The sequence below is a fragment of the Lonchura striata genome, chromosome 1 (genome assembly GCF_050655825.1).
Source record: "Lonchura striata isolate lonStrDom1 chromosome 1, ASM5065582v1, whole genome shotgun sequence".
Lineage (NCBI taxonomy): Eukaryota > Metazoa > Chordata > Aves > Passeriformes > Estrildidae > Lonchura > Lonchura striata.
In genome coordinates, this window is record NC_140703.1 from 93,055,589 (window position 1) to 93,068,294 (window position 12,706).

At 41.5% G+C, this 12,706-nt stretch overlaps 1 protein-coding gene and 1 long non-coding RNA gene across 6 annotated transcripts in view; one reads left to right on the forward strand and one right to left on the reverse strand.

Moving 5' to 3' along the window:
- Window positions 1–2,010: 2,010 nt before the first annotated feature.
- LOC146768771 (uncharacterized) lies at window positions 2,011–9,888 on the reverse strand. Of its 2 annotated transcripts, XR_014949816.1 has the most exons (3): window positions 8,636–9,732; window positions 2,506–2,988; window positions 2,011–2,377 (listed from the first exon to the last, which is right to left on the reverse strand). It is a non-coding gene; the product is annotated as an uncharacterized LOC146768771 (long non-coding RNA). The 2 variants fall into 2 exon arrangements; XR_014949815.1 differs by lacking the exon at window positions 2,011–2,377 and having other exon boundaries at window positions 2,581–2,988; window positions 8,636–9,888.
- A 29-nt stretch (window positions 9,889–9,917) lies between these two features.
- The window catches only part of GRTP1 (growth hormone regulated TBC protein 1), a 34,415-nt gene continuing 31,626 nt past the window's right edge, over window positions 9,918–12,706 (forward strand). Inside the window, exons 1-3 of one of the 4 annotated variants that reach the window (XM_085558845.1) lie at window positions 9,925–10,131; window positions 10,667–10,850; window positions 11,585–11,736. In XM_085558845.1, the coding sequence (XP_085414971.1) occupies window positions 10,822–10,850; window positions 11,585–11,736 (181 nt within the window). In that variant the 5' untranslated portion in view covers window positions 9,925–10,131; window positions 10,667–10,821. Of the gene's footprint in view, window positions 10,132–10,277; window positions 10,851–11,584; window positions 11,737–12,706 lie in introns of those variants that run through there. The other 3 variants (XM_085558832.1, XM_021545623.4, XM_085558839.1) reach the window with 3 other exon arrangements.

Here is a 12,706-nt window from a genome sequence, read left to right on the forward strand (position 1 = left end):
ATTTTGCTGAGATCAACAATCAAATCCTCCATGATTTACTTCAAGGCCCTTTTGGCATTCACTGATAGTGCCTGCACAGTGATTTCTTTGGGTGTTATTTTGCTGCAGGCATAGCTCAAAGTGCTCCCTCTGACTCCCCACTGCTTACCACTCAACTTGCATTCCCCAGCCTCCACAGCCAGTTGGAAACTTTTTTAATGAGGCTGCTTGATCACTTATGAACATTATCATTCAGCACTGTGGGTAGACCTGTGAGTGAACAGCTTGCTAGTAGTAAATGGTGATAAAAAAGATGCCCTTGGCAAAGGCAGACATAATTTTGCCTTGCAATAGCTCCCTTATTCTGGGCCAGCTCAAGATGCCCCTCTTAGAAATGTGGGTCTATATGGCAAATGTGTTCACGTGTCTCCTGCCAGAGATTACAGAGTCTTTCTCTCTGCTTCTGTCACCGTTCAGTAATGGGGGAGACAGGTTTCTTTGTAGGGATTATTTGCTTCCCAAAATCTTAGAAGAATCACAGAATAGCAATAAAATGAAGGAAATGGGAAATCATGGTTTCCATCCGTAACAAAAAGTCAGAATTTTGTAGAAAAGTAACTTACCCCATTAGATAGTATGAACTAAAGGCTGTAAAATTACTCTCAAGACTAACTTCTAAAAGGAAAATAGAGGCAAAATAAGAGCATATTTCAATTTGATGGAAAAAAAAATTAATTACTTTTTATCACTATTAATCACCATAATTCTGGCAAACACATGCCTTAGTTAAATTCTGAGAGCTGCATGTGATGTCACTGGCTTTAGGAATATGGTTGTCTCATCTGGCAGTTATTAGTGTTGTTGGTATGTAAAACAGGTCTTCTAAAAATAGTCATGTTCACATTAGAGCTGCAAAAACCCTGATGCAGTGATTCTCTGTGGTGTCCTGCCTCATCTCTCCTCACATTTGTCAAAGACAGATTATGTCTCTTCTAAACATTTTTACCCATCTTTAATAGTACAGACCATCAACACAATTACTGTATTGCAGTATGTTCAGGGAGGAGATCCAAGATCTTTGTTTTTCAGTTTAATTAAAGGTAAGTGGTAAAATGGAAGTGACAAGATAGGCATCTTGCATGTCCTTATTGTCAGTATTTCAGCATTCACAGCTGAAATATTGAAATAATCTCTTGCAAATTTCTCAAATATTATTTGATGTTACTCCACTGGTTTTCAAAAGTGTTTAGCAAGAAATGTTAAATGCAGGCTAGACCCAGACAACTGAAGGTAGCTCTGTGGGTCAGGGGAGTGCAAGTTGCCAATAAATGCACAGGAGGATGCATTTACAAAAGGTACTGAAAGATGCTGGAGCAGCAAATCAGACCACTGAAAAGCTACAGCCAGACATTGATTCCTATGTGTTACCTAACTGTTATTTCTTCCCAGAAATCAGTCCACCAGAGCTGTTTTGTGTTTCATTACAAATGACCCTTTGTGAGGACCCTTGACAGCAACTGTGAGGTTTTAAAGTACTGTTTATTACCACTACAGAAGGTTAATTGCAAGGACCAGCATTAGCTTTCTCTCCTGGGAATATGAAAGGTATTATCAGGGACACACTATCATTGCTGTGGGAAATACAACACCTTGCTAATCCTGCATTTGTTTGGTGCTAGAACCTACACTGTGAACTCTGGCCACCCTTTGTAGTAACCATATAGCTGTACTCTAAAATACAGCCAGTGCAATCAAAAAACCTGCGGTGTTTTTCCACACAGAATAAGTCCCAGTCATACTCAGGAATAATGTGTACACTTTGAAAATTGAGTCCTCCCTAGAAAAGGACTTCCAAGAGACCCCTCATTTTTTTTTCTTTCCCTTCCCTTCCCTTCCCTTCCCTTCCCTTCCCTTCCCTTCCCTTCCCTTCCCTTCCCTTCCCTTCCCTTCCCTTCCCTTCCCTTCCCTTCCCTTCCCTTCCCTTCCCTTCCCTTCCCTTCCCTTCCCTTCCCTTCCCTTCCCTTCCCTTCCCTTCCCTTCCCTTCCCTTCCCTTCCCTTCCCTTCCCTTCCCTTCCTTCTTTCTTTTTTTCTTTTCTTTTTCTTTTCTTTTTCTTTTCTTCTCTTTTTTTCTTCTTTTCTTTTCTTTTCTTTTCTTTTCTTTTCTTTTCTTTTCTTTTCTTTTCTTTTCTTTTCTTTTCTTTTCTTTTCTTTTCTTTTCTTTTCTTTTCTTTTCTTTTCTTTTCTTTTCTTTTCTTTTCTTTTCTTTTCTTTTCTTTTCTTTTCCACTGGGTGAATCTGAGGAAGTTCTCAGCAAGGCATCTACCTTCCTAGACTATTTGATTCTCATCTTGCATAGAGATGCTAGACTTACAACTTTGCTGTGAGCAATAACTGGTCCTGTAATGTGCAGGGGGGGAATTCTGAATTGTTCTGCACAATATCCAATGCACCAGCAGATTTTTTTTTTTTTTTTTTTTTTTTTTTTTTTTTTTTTTTTTTTTTACCTGATGGAAGGCTGAACTTACCTTTGTTCTACTTGCAGCTCCTTCATGTTTACTTTCTCTGAGTGGTCAGATGTGAAGTAAAACTGTGACTATACCTTCACATTTATGATCTACTTGCTTTAATGTATAGCCCCCTCCTCTTTTGTTATTTTTTGTATCACAAGCAAAGAAATGTATGTGAGAGACACAGCAGCCACCAGTAATATATTTTACAAGAGGCAGTCAGTCCCTTCAAGCAGAGACTGGATCTTTCTGGCTAGGAGGAGCACTAGATCTTCTCAGCTCTGCTTCTTCTGGATCAGCAACTCTGTGTTGCACCTTGGAAGGCTCTAAGACTTGAGTGGGTTTCAGAGCTGGGCACAGGAGCTGGAGAGAGAAACCACCTTTTTTTCTTGAGTGAAGGCCTGAGTGACAGATTTTCACACTGGAGGAGAATCACGTCTTTTTGAGTGATTCATACATTCTCTCTGATCCTTGACTCCTCAGCTGCTTGAACCCCAGGGGCTAGGACAGGATGAAACAAAGAACTGAAAATTATTAAGAGGCGTGAAGAACTCTGAGCCCATTCCATTGACATCTGTGGGGTTGAATCTGAGCTTTCTTTTCTGAAAAGTGTTCCATTTATACAAATTAATCTGCTGCCCACATATAAAGAAACATTAAATTCTCAAAGTCTGTAATTCTCAACAAATTTTTTACAAGGCATTTATGCTGCCATCAAAATACAAAAAGCTTTGTCTGAGAGAAGACAGTTAAGAGAATTGCAGCTGGAATAACTTATACAGTCATTGTTTAGAATTCCAAATGGTTTCATCATATGTAGATATCATGCGCTAAACTGCAACTGAGTGTGGCAGAGAATCAGGGCCCCTGCAAGGCATGTCCACAACTCTAGTGGTCTAATGTTAATTCTAAGTATTACTTATGTATTTTGGTGAGTTGATTTGCATCTACATGCAGATTACTGACTACAATCAATTTTTCATCAACAATTTTCCATCAGCGTCTAATAAGACAACTGAACTTCTGCAACCGTATGAAAAAATTGCTTTGCATAGATCAGGAAAGATAATTATCATAAAGCTTACTTGACTGTGCTCAGAAAATTAGCAACTGCTCATGGAGAATTGTCAGTGAAAAGATATCATGTAAAAGGAAATTATAAAAATTAGACATTTGGAGTATCTGAGGAGAAAATTTTTGAAAAACATGTTTTTGAGAAATAAGAAAACACAGAAGTAGTACCTGTTGTAGAAGCAATACAAATATGCAGCACTGTCACACTCATTGATTGCTATGGCTCCCTGAATAATTACAGCAAATTAAGTTCTATAATTTTCTTTAATTCATACACAGCTAAAATAAAATTTCTCAGTTGAAAAAACCAAACTGGTGTTTTGTTGACAAAAGAGCTACACTTTGAATGGAAAAAAAGATCAAACAGTGGACTGAGAACATATTATTTTTGTATCTAATTGCATAGCAAACCATGGAAATACCAAAATGTTGCTTCTGGTTTTCAATGTTTTGCTTCCCTCTTCAATGTGATTAAGATGGGAAAAAACTGTATCAGAAATACCTTAAATATGAAAAAGAAAAATTAAATTATTTCAATTTTGATAATGTACCAGTTTATCACAGTACTAGGAACACTTATCTGCAAATTAATACAAAATGAGAATGATGTTTTCCCTCCAGTATTAGCCACATGATGTAATTAGTAACCTGATAAAGTAAACCAGAAGAAAATAATAATTTGATCCTAGATGTTGCAATCACAGTTTCTTCCCTTCCAAAGGAACTTAAAAACATGATACTTCAGCTGATATTCTGATCCCATGTAAGTGCTGAGGCATGTCTCTACTGATGGCTGTTGCTATAACCTTGCAGTTCCAAGAAGCTTCACTCACTCTTGCTGTCAAACCCAGTTTCAAGTTTTCACAAAGCTTCTTTTTCTTTCAGGCTATGAATTTGAAAAATGTCTAGGAGATAAGAATGCATAAAGCTATGGTGAAGAACAGCCTCCTTGGGAGCACATTACCTTTTGCAGAGTTCAGCACTCCAAAGCTTGGAACCTGCAGAAAGGGAATTTGCTGATCTAACTTAAACAAAGTACCCCTGCATGTATGCATTGTAAAATAGTATTTAATTACAGAAACTTTACATCTGTGCTCCTACAAAACTCATCCTGATTCCTTGTGTGAAATTGATGTCTGTTCCTGAGGGGGTAGATATACCGTCTTCTCTTTATACCAAATCATGTTGTTATCTAAGATGGTTTTTTTTAAAATTTAATTTAATGGATTATTTTTAGAGAAACCCCTTACTGTATAGAGACAACTAAGTGAAATAGTTAATGTTATTCATAGTTAAGACCATGTATTTATATGCAAACACTGTATTTAAAGACCTGTAATGATAAATCTTCCTGTTTCTGACCCATTGGGGTACTACTCGAGACAGCTGAAATGAGAGTCCTTGTGGAGGAATCCTAATGCAGAAGTCATCAAAGGCCAGGAGAAGGTTTGCCTTACCTTTTCTCAACTAGACACAAACGCAAAGTCATAGACAGAGAGCATCCAAATTAAACCCCATCCTTAATCAGTAGATATTTGACCTACCAGATTTGCTAGGCATGGCACCTTCACAGTTGGGGATAAGAAAGAAAAGGGGATGGGACAAGTAGGGAGTTAATAATCTCCAATCTTGACTACCATCTCTCCCTGTGAAATTTCAAAGTTCAGTTACAAGCCTTGTACTCATGCAGCCAGGAAGGTAAACATCATCAGCATGATTTAGAGGGCTTTCAGCACATCCCTCATGATCATCCAAGTAGATAAGGAAAAACAAGATAAACAGAACAAAGACATCTAGAACATACTTCACTTTGTCAGCTGAATAACAAAAATATTTTACAGAGTTGCAGCTTGACCTAAGGTAGATTCATTAATTTCTCTCCTGCTCTACTCAGTTCCACACTGCTGGGTTACTGATCTGTGATAGCTACTGACCTTTTTCCTAAGGACATGCTTGTCCCTACCTTAGGAACGCTTCCTGCTAATAATGTTTAAGTGTCTTTCCCTCATATGACATATGATTTTGCTGTGTTTTTCACACTGAGGGCACTACCATATAATTTCTCTTCCCCTGTTGTTTCCAGGATTGACACTTACAGCCTTGAGCCTTCTTTCCTGACGCATCTGGATGATGGCAGCTGGGTGCAGAAACCCTTTTGCAGAGGTTTCCATGGGTAATGATTCTCCAGGCAGCTGCAGTGCTATGCAGCAAGCTTTAGAGCTCCTTTTTATAGATGCTGTTATCAGTATGCTTTGACTCCTGGGGCCACAGTCATACCGAGAATAATCAAAATACTGGAGGTTCCCAGATTACATGTGGATGTAACTTGTCCTTACAGCAAGTAACCTTCATAGACATGAAGCTGTGAAGCCTTTAGGGAATAGTGGAAATTAACTTTAAAAAATACATTTCTGTCCTTGCTATGCAGTCTGGTCTAAAGTTCAGTGAATGCTGATGGAACAATTCACATGAACAGGTTTAATCAGGCCTGCAGACTACAATTATGTAAGCATGATGCAATTTGCTGGGACAAAAACATGGAACAAGTTTAGCATTTCATTACATTTCATATGTAGGTGAGGATTGACTAAACTTGGTAGATAGGTGGTTGTAATAGGAACTAAAGATTTCTGGATGTGGTAGTTATATATGTGGTACACACACACACGTTTACTTCTTACTGGATATTCTATATTGCCAAATCTACTTAACCTTAAATGTTTTCTTCAAGTATGGAGCAGCAGATTTATTTCAGGTCATGGGAAAGTAGCTCCAGCCAAAGAGTAGAGCTCCAAGAAAGCAGAGTACACTTGTGTGGTGTTGTTAACTAAGTACAGACACAAAGATGAGTAGCTGTATGGAAAATCACATGAGCTAGGGAAGCCACGTATGCTGTGGGATTTTCATCCCTTACTTAGGATACTACATCACCCAGTCTGTAGTGAGAATTTTCTTTTTATCTCTTTTTCAATGCTGATGTATTCATATTTTTTTAAAAAGGGCTATTAAACCATCTTGTAAGCAGTTAAGGTTTTTTTAAAAAATTTAAATTCCTGTCTGGATATGAAAAAGCAGAGCTGCTGCCTTTGCTGAAAATGGTGTTTCTCACTGGTATTTCTTATGAACAGATTCACCCATGCTGTTTTAAAAATATTAGGCATACTATATCCATGTACACCTATATACACACACCCCTTATTCTTTCTCAGTCCTATAGTGCTTTTCTTTTCCCTAACAATTTCTCTTCTTTGGCCTTCCTGAAGCCAGCAAAAAAGAAAAATCCCTCAGGGGAAAAAAAACCCAGACACATATCTGATTTTCAAAATAATAAATAAATTTCTTCCATTCTTGAATAGATAAGGAATCCTTATGGTCCCCACAGGCAGTCAAAGAAATACTTCCAGCACAAATATTGTAAGGAATTTCTCCTGCTGCTTCTTCACTCCTGGTCTTAAGCAGTGGGGTGGTATATGAGGAGCTGAACCACATTTCAGCACTGCTGATACATCGAACATAGGTAACATAGCATACAAGTCACAATGTTAGGGAGCATAACGCCGCTCCAGAATAATTCCTGATAAGGCTGAGAATCATCCTGGTATTTAGCAACTACTCTGGAAACACAAGAAGGGAAACCTTGCTCACTAAAATGCAGGGTATGACACAAGCAAAGGTCTGAATGCCTCAGCCTGTGAAACACTCATCTGCTGTCTTTATCTGCCTTTGCAGGGAGCACGTCTAAATGCCTACCCTCAAAGGGAAGTAGCTATTTTAAGGGAGTCACTATTTTACTGTGGAGCAGAACAATGAGAATTTCTACCAAAGAATTCATCATAACATTAAAACTTCAGGGATAAGGTTCAGATACAAAAAGGGGGTGGGGAGAAGTTATATAAAATATATTTCCTTTTGCACCAGATGGCAGATAGGAAGACTGTAGGCTTTACTGGTCTGAACATGAACTAAGCTTACCCTTTTGCATTCTGCCACTGTCACCAGCTCCTCCAGAAGTAAAATATAAAGAGTAAATAGTATCTTTTTCTGCTGATCACACCACCAAAGCAGTTTTCAGATTCGAGGGTTTATGCATTAGTTTCTTTGAGTGCCTCTAAAAGCAACATGATATCATCTGCCCAGAAGAGAGCAGCATTGATACCCTGGGAAGGACAACCAAGGCATTCTCTCTTGCCAGACAGTAGGCCAGACAGTAGGCTGGCTCATATTATCAGACAAAATATGGGGATCCAATTATTGTGCTGAAATTTAGGAATTATTTCTATTAATCTATTAATAATTTAAGCATTGTTAATGGAAATTTTGTGTGTAACAGGCATAAATCTGAGTCAGCCACACAGTTGTGTTTGTGTTAGAGCAACAGAAGCTGTTCATAACATTTGAGGCTTGAGTAAAGTACACTGTGTTATAGACAAGGCTGCCCTTGATGCACAGATGTACCTTTAAACAATCTGCTGTTTGGAGGGAAATTTTGATGCATCCATTTTAAATGGTATACGCACCAAAGAGCCTGATATTGACAGATGAAGTATAACTGTTACGTAAAAAGCCCGTGCCTTCAGGATTTAGAGAAGATGATATTCTGCTTAACCGAGGCTTCCTTTTCTTCCGTGGGACAACGTTCCCCCCTATTCACAGCTCTGCCAAGGATTTTCTGTGAGAGCGCGGCCACCTCTCCGGCAGCGCTGTTCGCGGAGTGTGCCTCTGCCCACGCTGCGCCGAGGCAGCGCTGGCGCCGAGCCGAGCCGAGCCGAGCCGAGCCGAGCCGAGCCGAGCCAAGCCGAGCCGAGCCGAGCCGAGCCGAGCCGAGCCGAGCCGAGCCGAGCCGAGCCGAGCCGGGCTGGGCTGGGCTGCGGTCGGCTCCAGCGCTGCCAGCCCCGCGAGTTCGTGATGCCGCACAGTAATTCGAGCAGCACCTCCTCCCGCCGGAGCAGCCCTATGCCCGCCGAAGCACAGAATTCCCTCCCGCCCTCCCGCACAAAAAAGGTAATAATTACGTTTTGCTGAACAATCACAATTTTTTCACAGCACTGCAGTGTCAGTTAAACCAAGCACGAACCTCTTTGTTTTCTTTTCCTTGCCATTGGAGCCGAACTAATTTTCCCGTTCTGTGTGGGTGTTTGCCTGTGATCCCGCAGAGGGAAGGTAGTTTTCCTGAAGAGTGTGCTGCAACAACTGTTGATCTCCCTTGTGAAATCCCATCTGTTGTCTACAGCAACTCTTACTAATGCTGTCTGAACAAGATAATGTTTCCCCAGCAGTAGCTGTAATTTTCCAAGCACTTTGCTGAGTGCAAAGTCAGAACTTTATTCAAAAAATGACAAGCGGGGATATAATTTTGCTGTCTTCCTTCAATTTTGCAGTGTGTTATGAATTAAACTGCTGGCAGTCAGGTAGGGCTGAGTCCTTGTGGGCTTCAGGCTTTTTAAAAGACCTCTAAAGATGAAGAACAGTGTGTACTAATTTTAGAGGTGGATTCTGGAAACGGGGAGGCCAGCTTTAAAATATAACTTTCTATATTATTACACCACATTTTTTACCATCTGCCATTTATTATTTAAATAATATCTAAATGAATGTTAGTTTACAGTGGAAACTAATCATCAGAAGCTGAAGTTGGGAATATTTCAGTGTATTAGAAAAACATTTTTCACGTAGAGGATGGCTGGGCACTGGAACAGGCTCGCCAGGGAAGTGGCCCCAGCACCAAGCCTGACAGATTTCAAGATGCTCAAGATTTGGACAATGCTCTTAGGCTCATGGTGCGACTCTTGGGGTACCCTCTGCAGGGCCAAGAGTTGGGCTTTGATGATCCTTGTGGGTCCATTTCAACTCAGAATATTCTGTGATTATGACTGCAATGAATAATTTGGGGAAATTAAAAAGAAGATTGTGATGATTTGGGGGAAAAAATTCCCAAACCAACCAAGTGAACTTAAATATTAACACAACCATCTCTTCTTCTTGGTTATGGGGAAATTCCTTGGGTTTGAAGAGCTGTACCTGAAACCCCTCTCCCCCCGTACTAGTGAGACATTTCCCTCGTGCTAAAACATTTGATTTTTTTTTTTTTTCCCCAAGATATGAGCGAAATGTGAAATGCACAAATATAAGCCGGGATCAGCATCAGACCCGCGTCTCTCTGCCGGGCTGGCCGGGCAGGGAGGGCGGTCCGACCCCGCGGGCGCGGATGTGCCCTGCCCGGTCCTCCTCCGCCCTGCCCTTCTCCGCCTTTCGCTGCCCTGCCTTCCCCTGCCCCGCTCTCCTCTGCCTTCCCCTGCCCTGCCCCGCTCTCCTCTGCCTTCCCCTGCCCTGCCCCGCTCTCCTCTGCCTTCCCCTGCCCTGCCCCGCTCCCTGCCCGCTGCCGGCCGGGCACGGGGCGGGCCCGGCGGCCGCCCCCGCCCCTCGCAGGGCGGCTGGAGTTGAAGTGGGGAGCGGAGCTCGGCTCGGGGCCGCGGCCGCGGCGCTGCTCGGCCTGGGAGCGCCCGTCCGCCGCCGGGCGCCGGCGGGGCGGCCGATGGCGAGGCGAGAGGACGGGCGGGACTGGGCGTACAGGTAGGGCTGCCCCGGGCTGCGCTCGGGCCGCGGCGAGGGCGGGCTGCGCCTCCCGAGCGCCCGCAGCCGGCCCGCCGCGGCCGGGCGAGCCCCGCGCACCGGCCCGGCGCTCCTGAGGGCACCGGGCGGCCGCCGCAGCCTGCCCTGCCGAGGGCAGCCGGGCAGGGCGGCTTCCTAAACCCTGCCTCCTCCCTCTTTGTTTGCCCTTTCTACCTTAGGCATGGAGTGGAGCATGAAATTAATCTGTACTTGCTGCCTGGGCAGCTGCGGTCGTAAATAAGAGATGTGTGTTGATGGACGTGTGAGGGGGTTTGTGTGTGTGTGTGTGGTTTCATGGTCCATGTCTTCAGAGAAACCTGTGTCGGGGGTCTCGGTGCTTTTTACACCTGTGGGTTTTGTGTCAGATTTGAGGAGTACATGAATACTAAGGTGCTCTTCTAAATAGCCAACAATGTAACAACGATTTGGGATTTGAATATTTAATTGCTCCTCATCTGATTCATGCTTTACCACCTGTGACGCTCCCGTGAGCCAGTTTTCCCAAGGCTGTGCCAGTGCTTCTCCATGGTCAAATTCCTTTGCCATGAATGAAACAGGCAGTGTTCTGGAAAGTTAAATCCTGAAGTCTGCCTTGAAACCTTGTCTGACTGGACAGATCCCTCTGCCTGTTTAACTTCTGTAAAGCCCTTCATGTCCTGTACTCAGGTGATAATTCACAGGTATGGAGCCTGGGAAGTTGCCATAAATATAATTTAGCAAAGTGAGTTGATATATTAGAACAGAATCAGCCATACAGTTCTGATACTCTGTCATTATTGTGCTGTCTGAGATAATGTGCTGTAACTTTGAGCAATTGTAAAAGATAATAAAAGTAAGCATTTTGGTACTACATATAAAGAAGGTAGCTTGACACAAGGATTTGTCTTTTTCCATCTTGCATATTCTCATGAAGATAATGTCAGTAGTTACCTGTGTAAAAAATAACCTATGTAATTTGTTACACATGTACTTTCTGTTGTCATTTTTCTGCACAGAACTGTCTGGAAAGAGAATTCAGGCTGTATTGGAGCTGTTGTACTATATTTCATACTTTTCAACTATTTGCCTGTGTTGTGGAGAAAAATACCTTCCAGGCTTTTATGTGGCCATAATTTTGCATCAGTTTTGCACACAATGGGTCTCTTGCTCCAAAAACTCCTTACTTAAAAAAAGCACTGAAATCCGTGAAACTGACTGAACAGTGCATGTTTAAGTTAATTTATTTAAACAGCTTTGATATGCTAAATGGAGTGTGACAGTGTGTGTAAAGTAGGCTTTTGCTGGGAGGAGGGAGTCTTGAGCTGCTTTTAGAAATAGCAGCTGGAAGTTATTTAAAGCATACTTGCTTTTTTTTTTTTCCCTTCAGTTGTAGGTATGTAGAAACATTATTACAGGAATTATTTTTATTTTGTAGGGTTGATCCATATGGATTTGAAAGGCCAGAAGACTTTGATTATGCATCCTATGAAGCATTCTTTTCCAGATACCTAGTGGTACTCACTAGAAGAGCAATAAAATGGTCCAAGCTCCTAAAGGGGAATAACAGTATACAGAAGAGTTTAAAAGGTGAGCTTCATGTCTCTTTATAGGTAAAAGTACATTATGTTAGGATTCAATAGGTTTGTGTTTTTAATTGTTGAATACTATTTCTGTCCTCAAATGAAAACCAGTAATATAAGCAGTAATAATTCATAAGCAAGTATGCTATTGTTAGAGGGATTTCATTTAAACCTTCCAAAAGAGTAATCCCTCTTCAGCACAGGAATCTCTTGTTACATCTCTAACCCAGCTATTGTGGCCACTGGCACTCCAAGATGCCATTTTGCAGCTGTTGGCTGTATTGTACTCTGTGCTCTCTTTAAAAATACATGAGATTATGTAGAAGATGCTGTCTTGAAACCCAGGGATCAGGATGTTAGAACTCTCAGTTGCTGCCTATTTAACAGTTCCTTAGGCTGCTGAGATTTTCTAGCTCTCGTTATCCTCCTTTTGTAAAATGATGTGTACCATGCAGCTAAAACACTGTGTACTAAGAACTGATGATAAATGCCTTATGAAGTGAAGAAAGTAAGATTAATGCAGGGGCTAATGCAACATTGGATAAAATGCTGACAGAAATGTTAATATCTGCCTCAAAGAGCATGAAAACCTCTAGTAATGTTTTATCTTGCAAGAGATACAGGTAAAAATTAATGCAGGGAGTCAGAAGGTGTTAGGGAATCCTGTGAAATTAAAAGAATGGAGTTTCCTCCAACTCTTTCTGGGTTATGTTTTCATATAAGCATCTAAATTTTCCTGTTTGCTGTAAATGGTGCTTATCAGGTTGCTTTCTCTTTGGGTGTCTTTTGGAGTTGGGCAGAGTTCTCAGAAGAATGTTAAGGAAAAACTGAGTAAAATTTAAAGCTGTGCTCCAGGCTGTGCACCAGCCTTTAGCTGGTGATTCTGATGGTTTTGGTGGTTTTGGGTTTGTTTTTTTTTTTTTTTTCCTTGGCACCAGAAAATGGGATGATAACTAGTGAGACATTTTAAATATAAC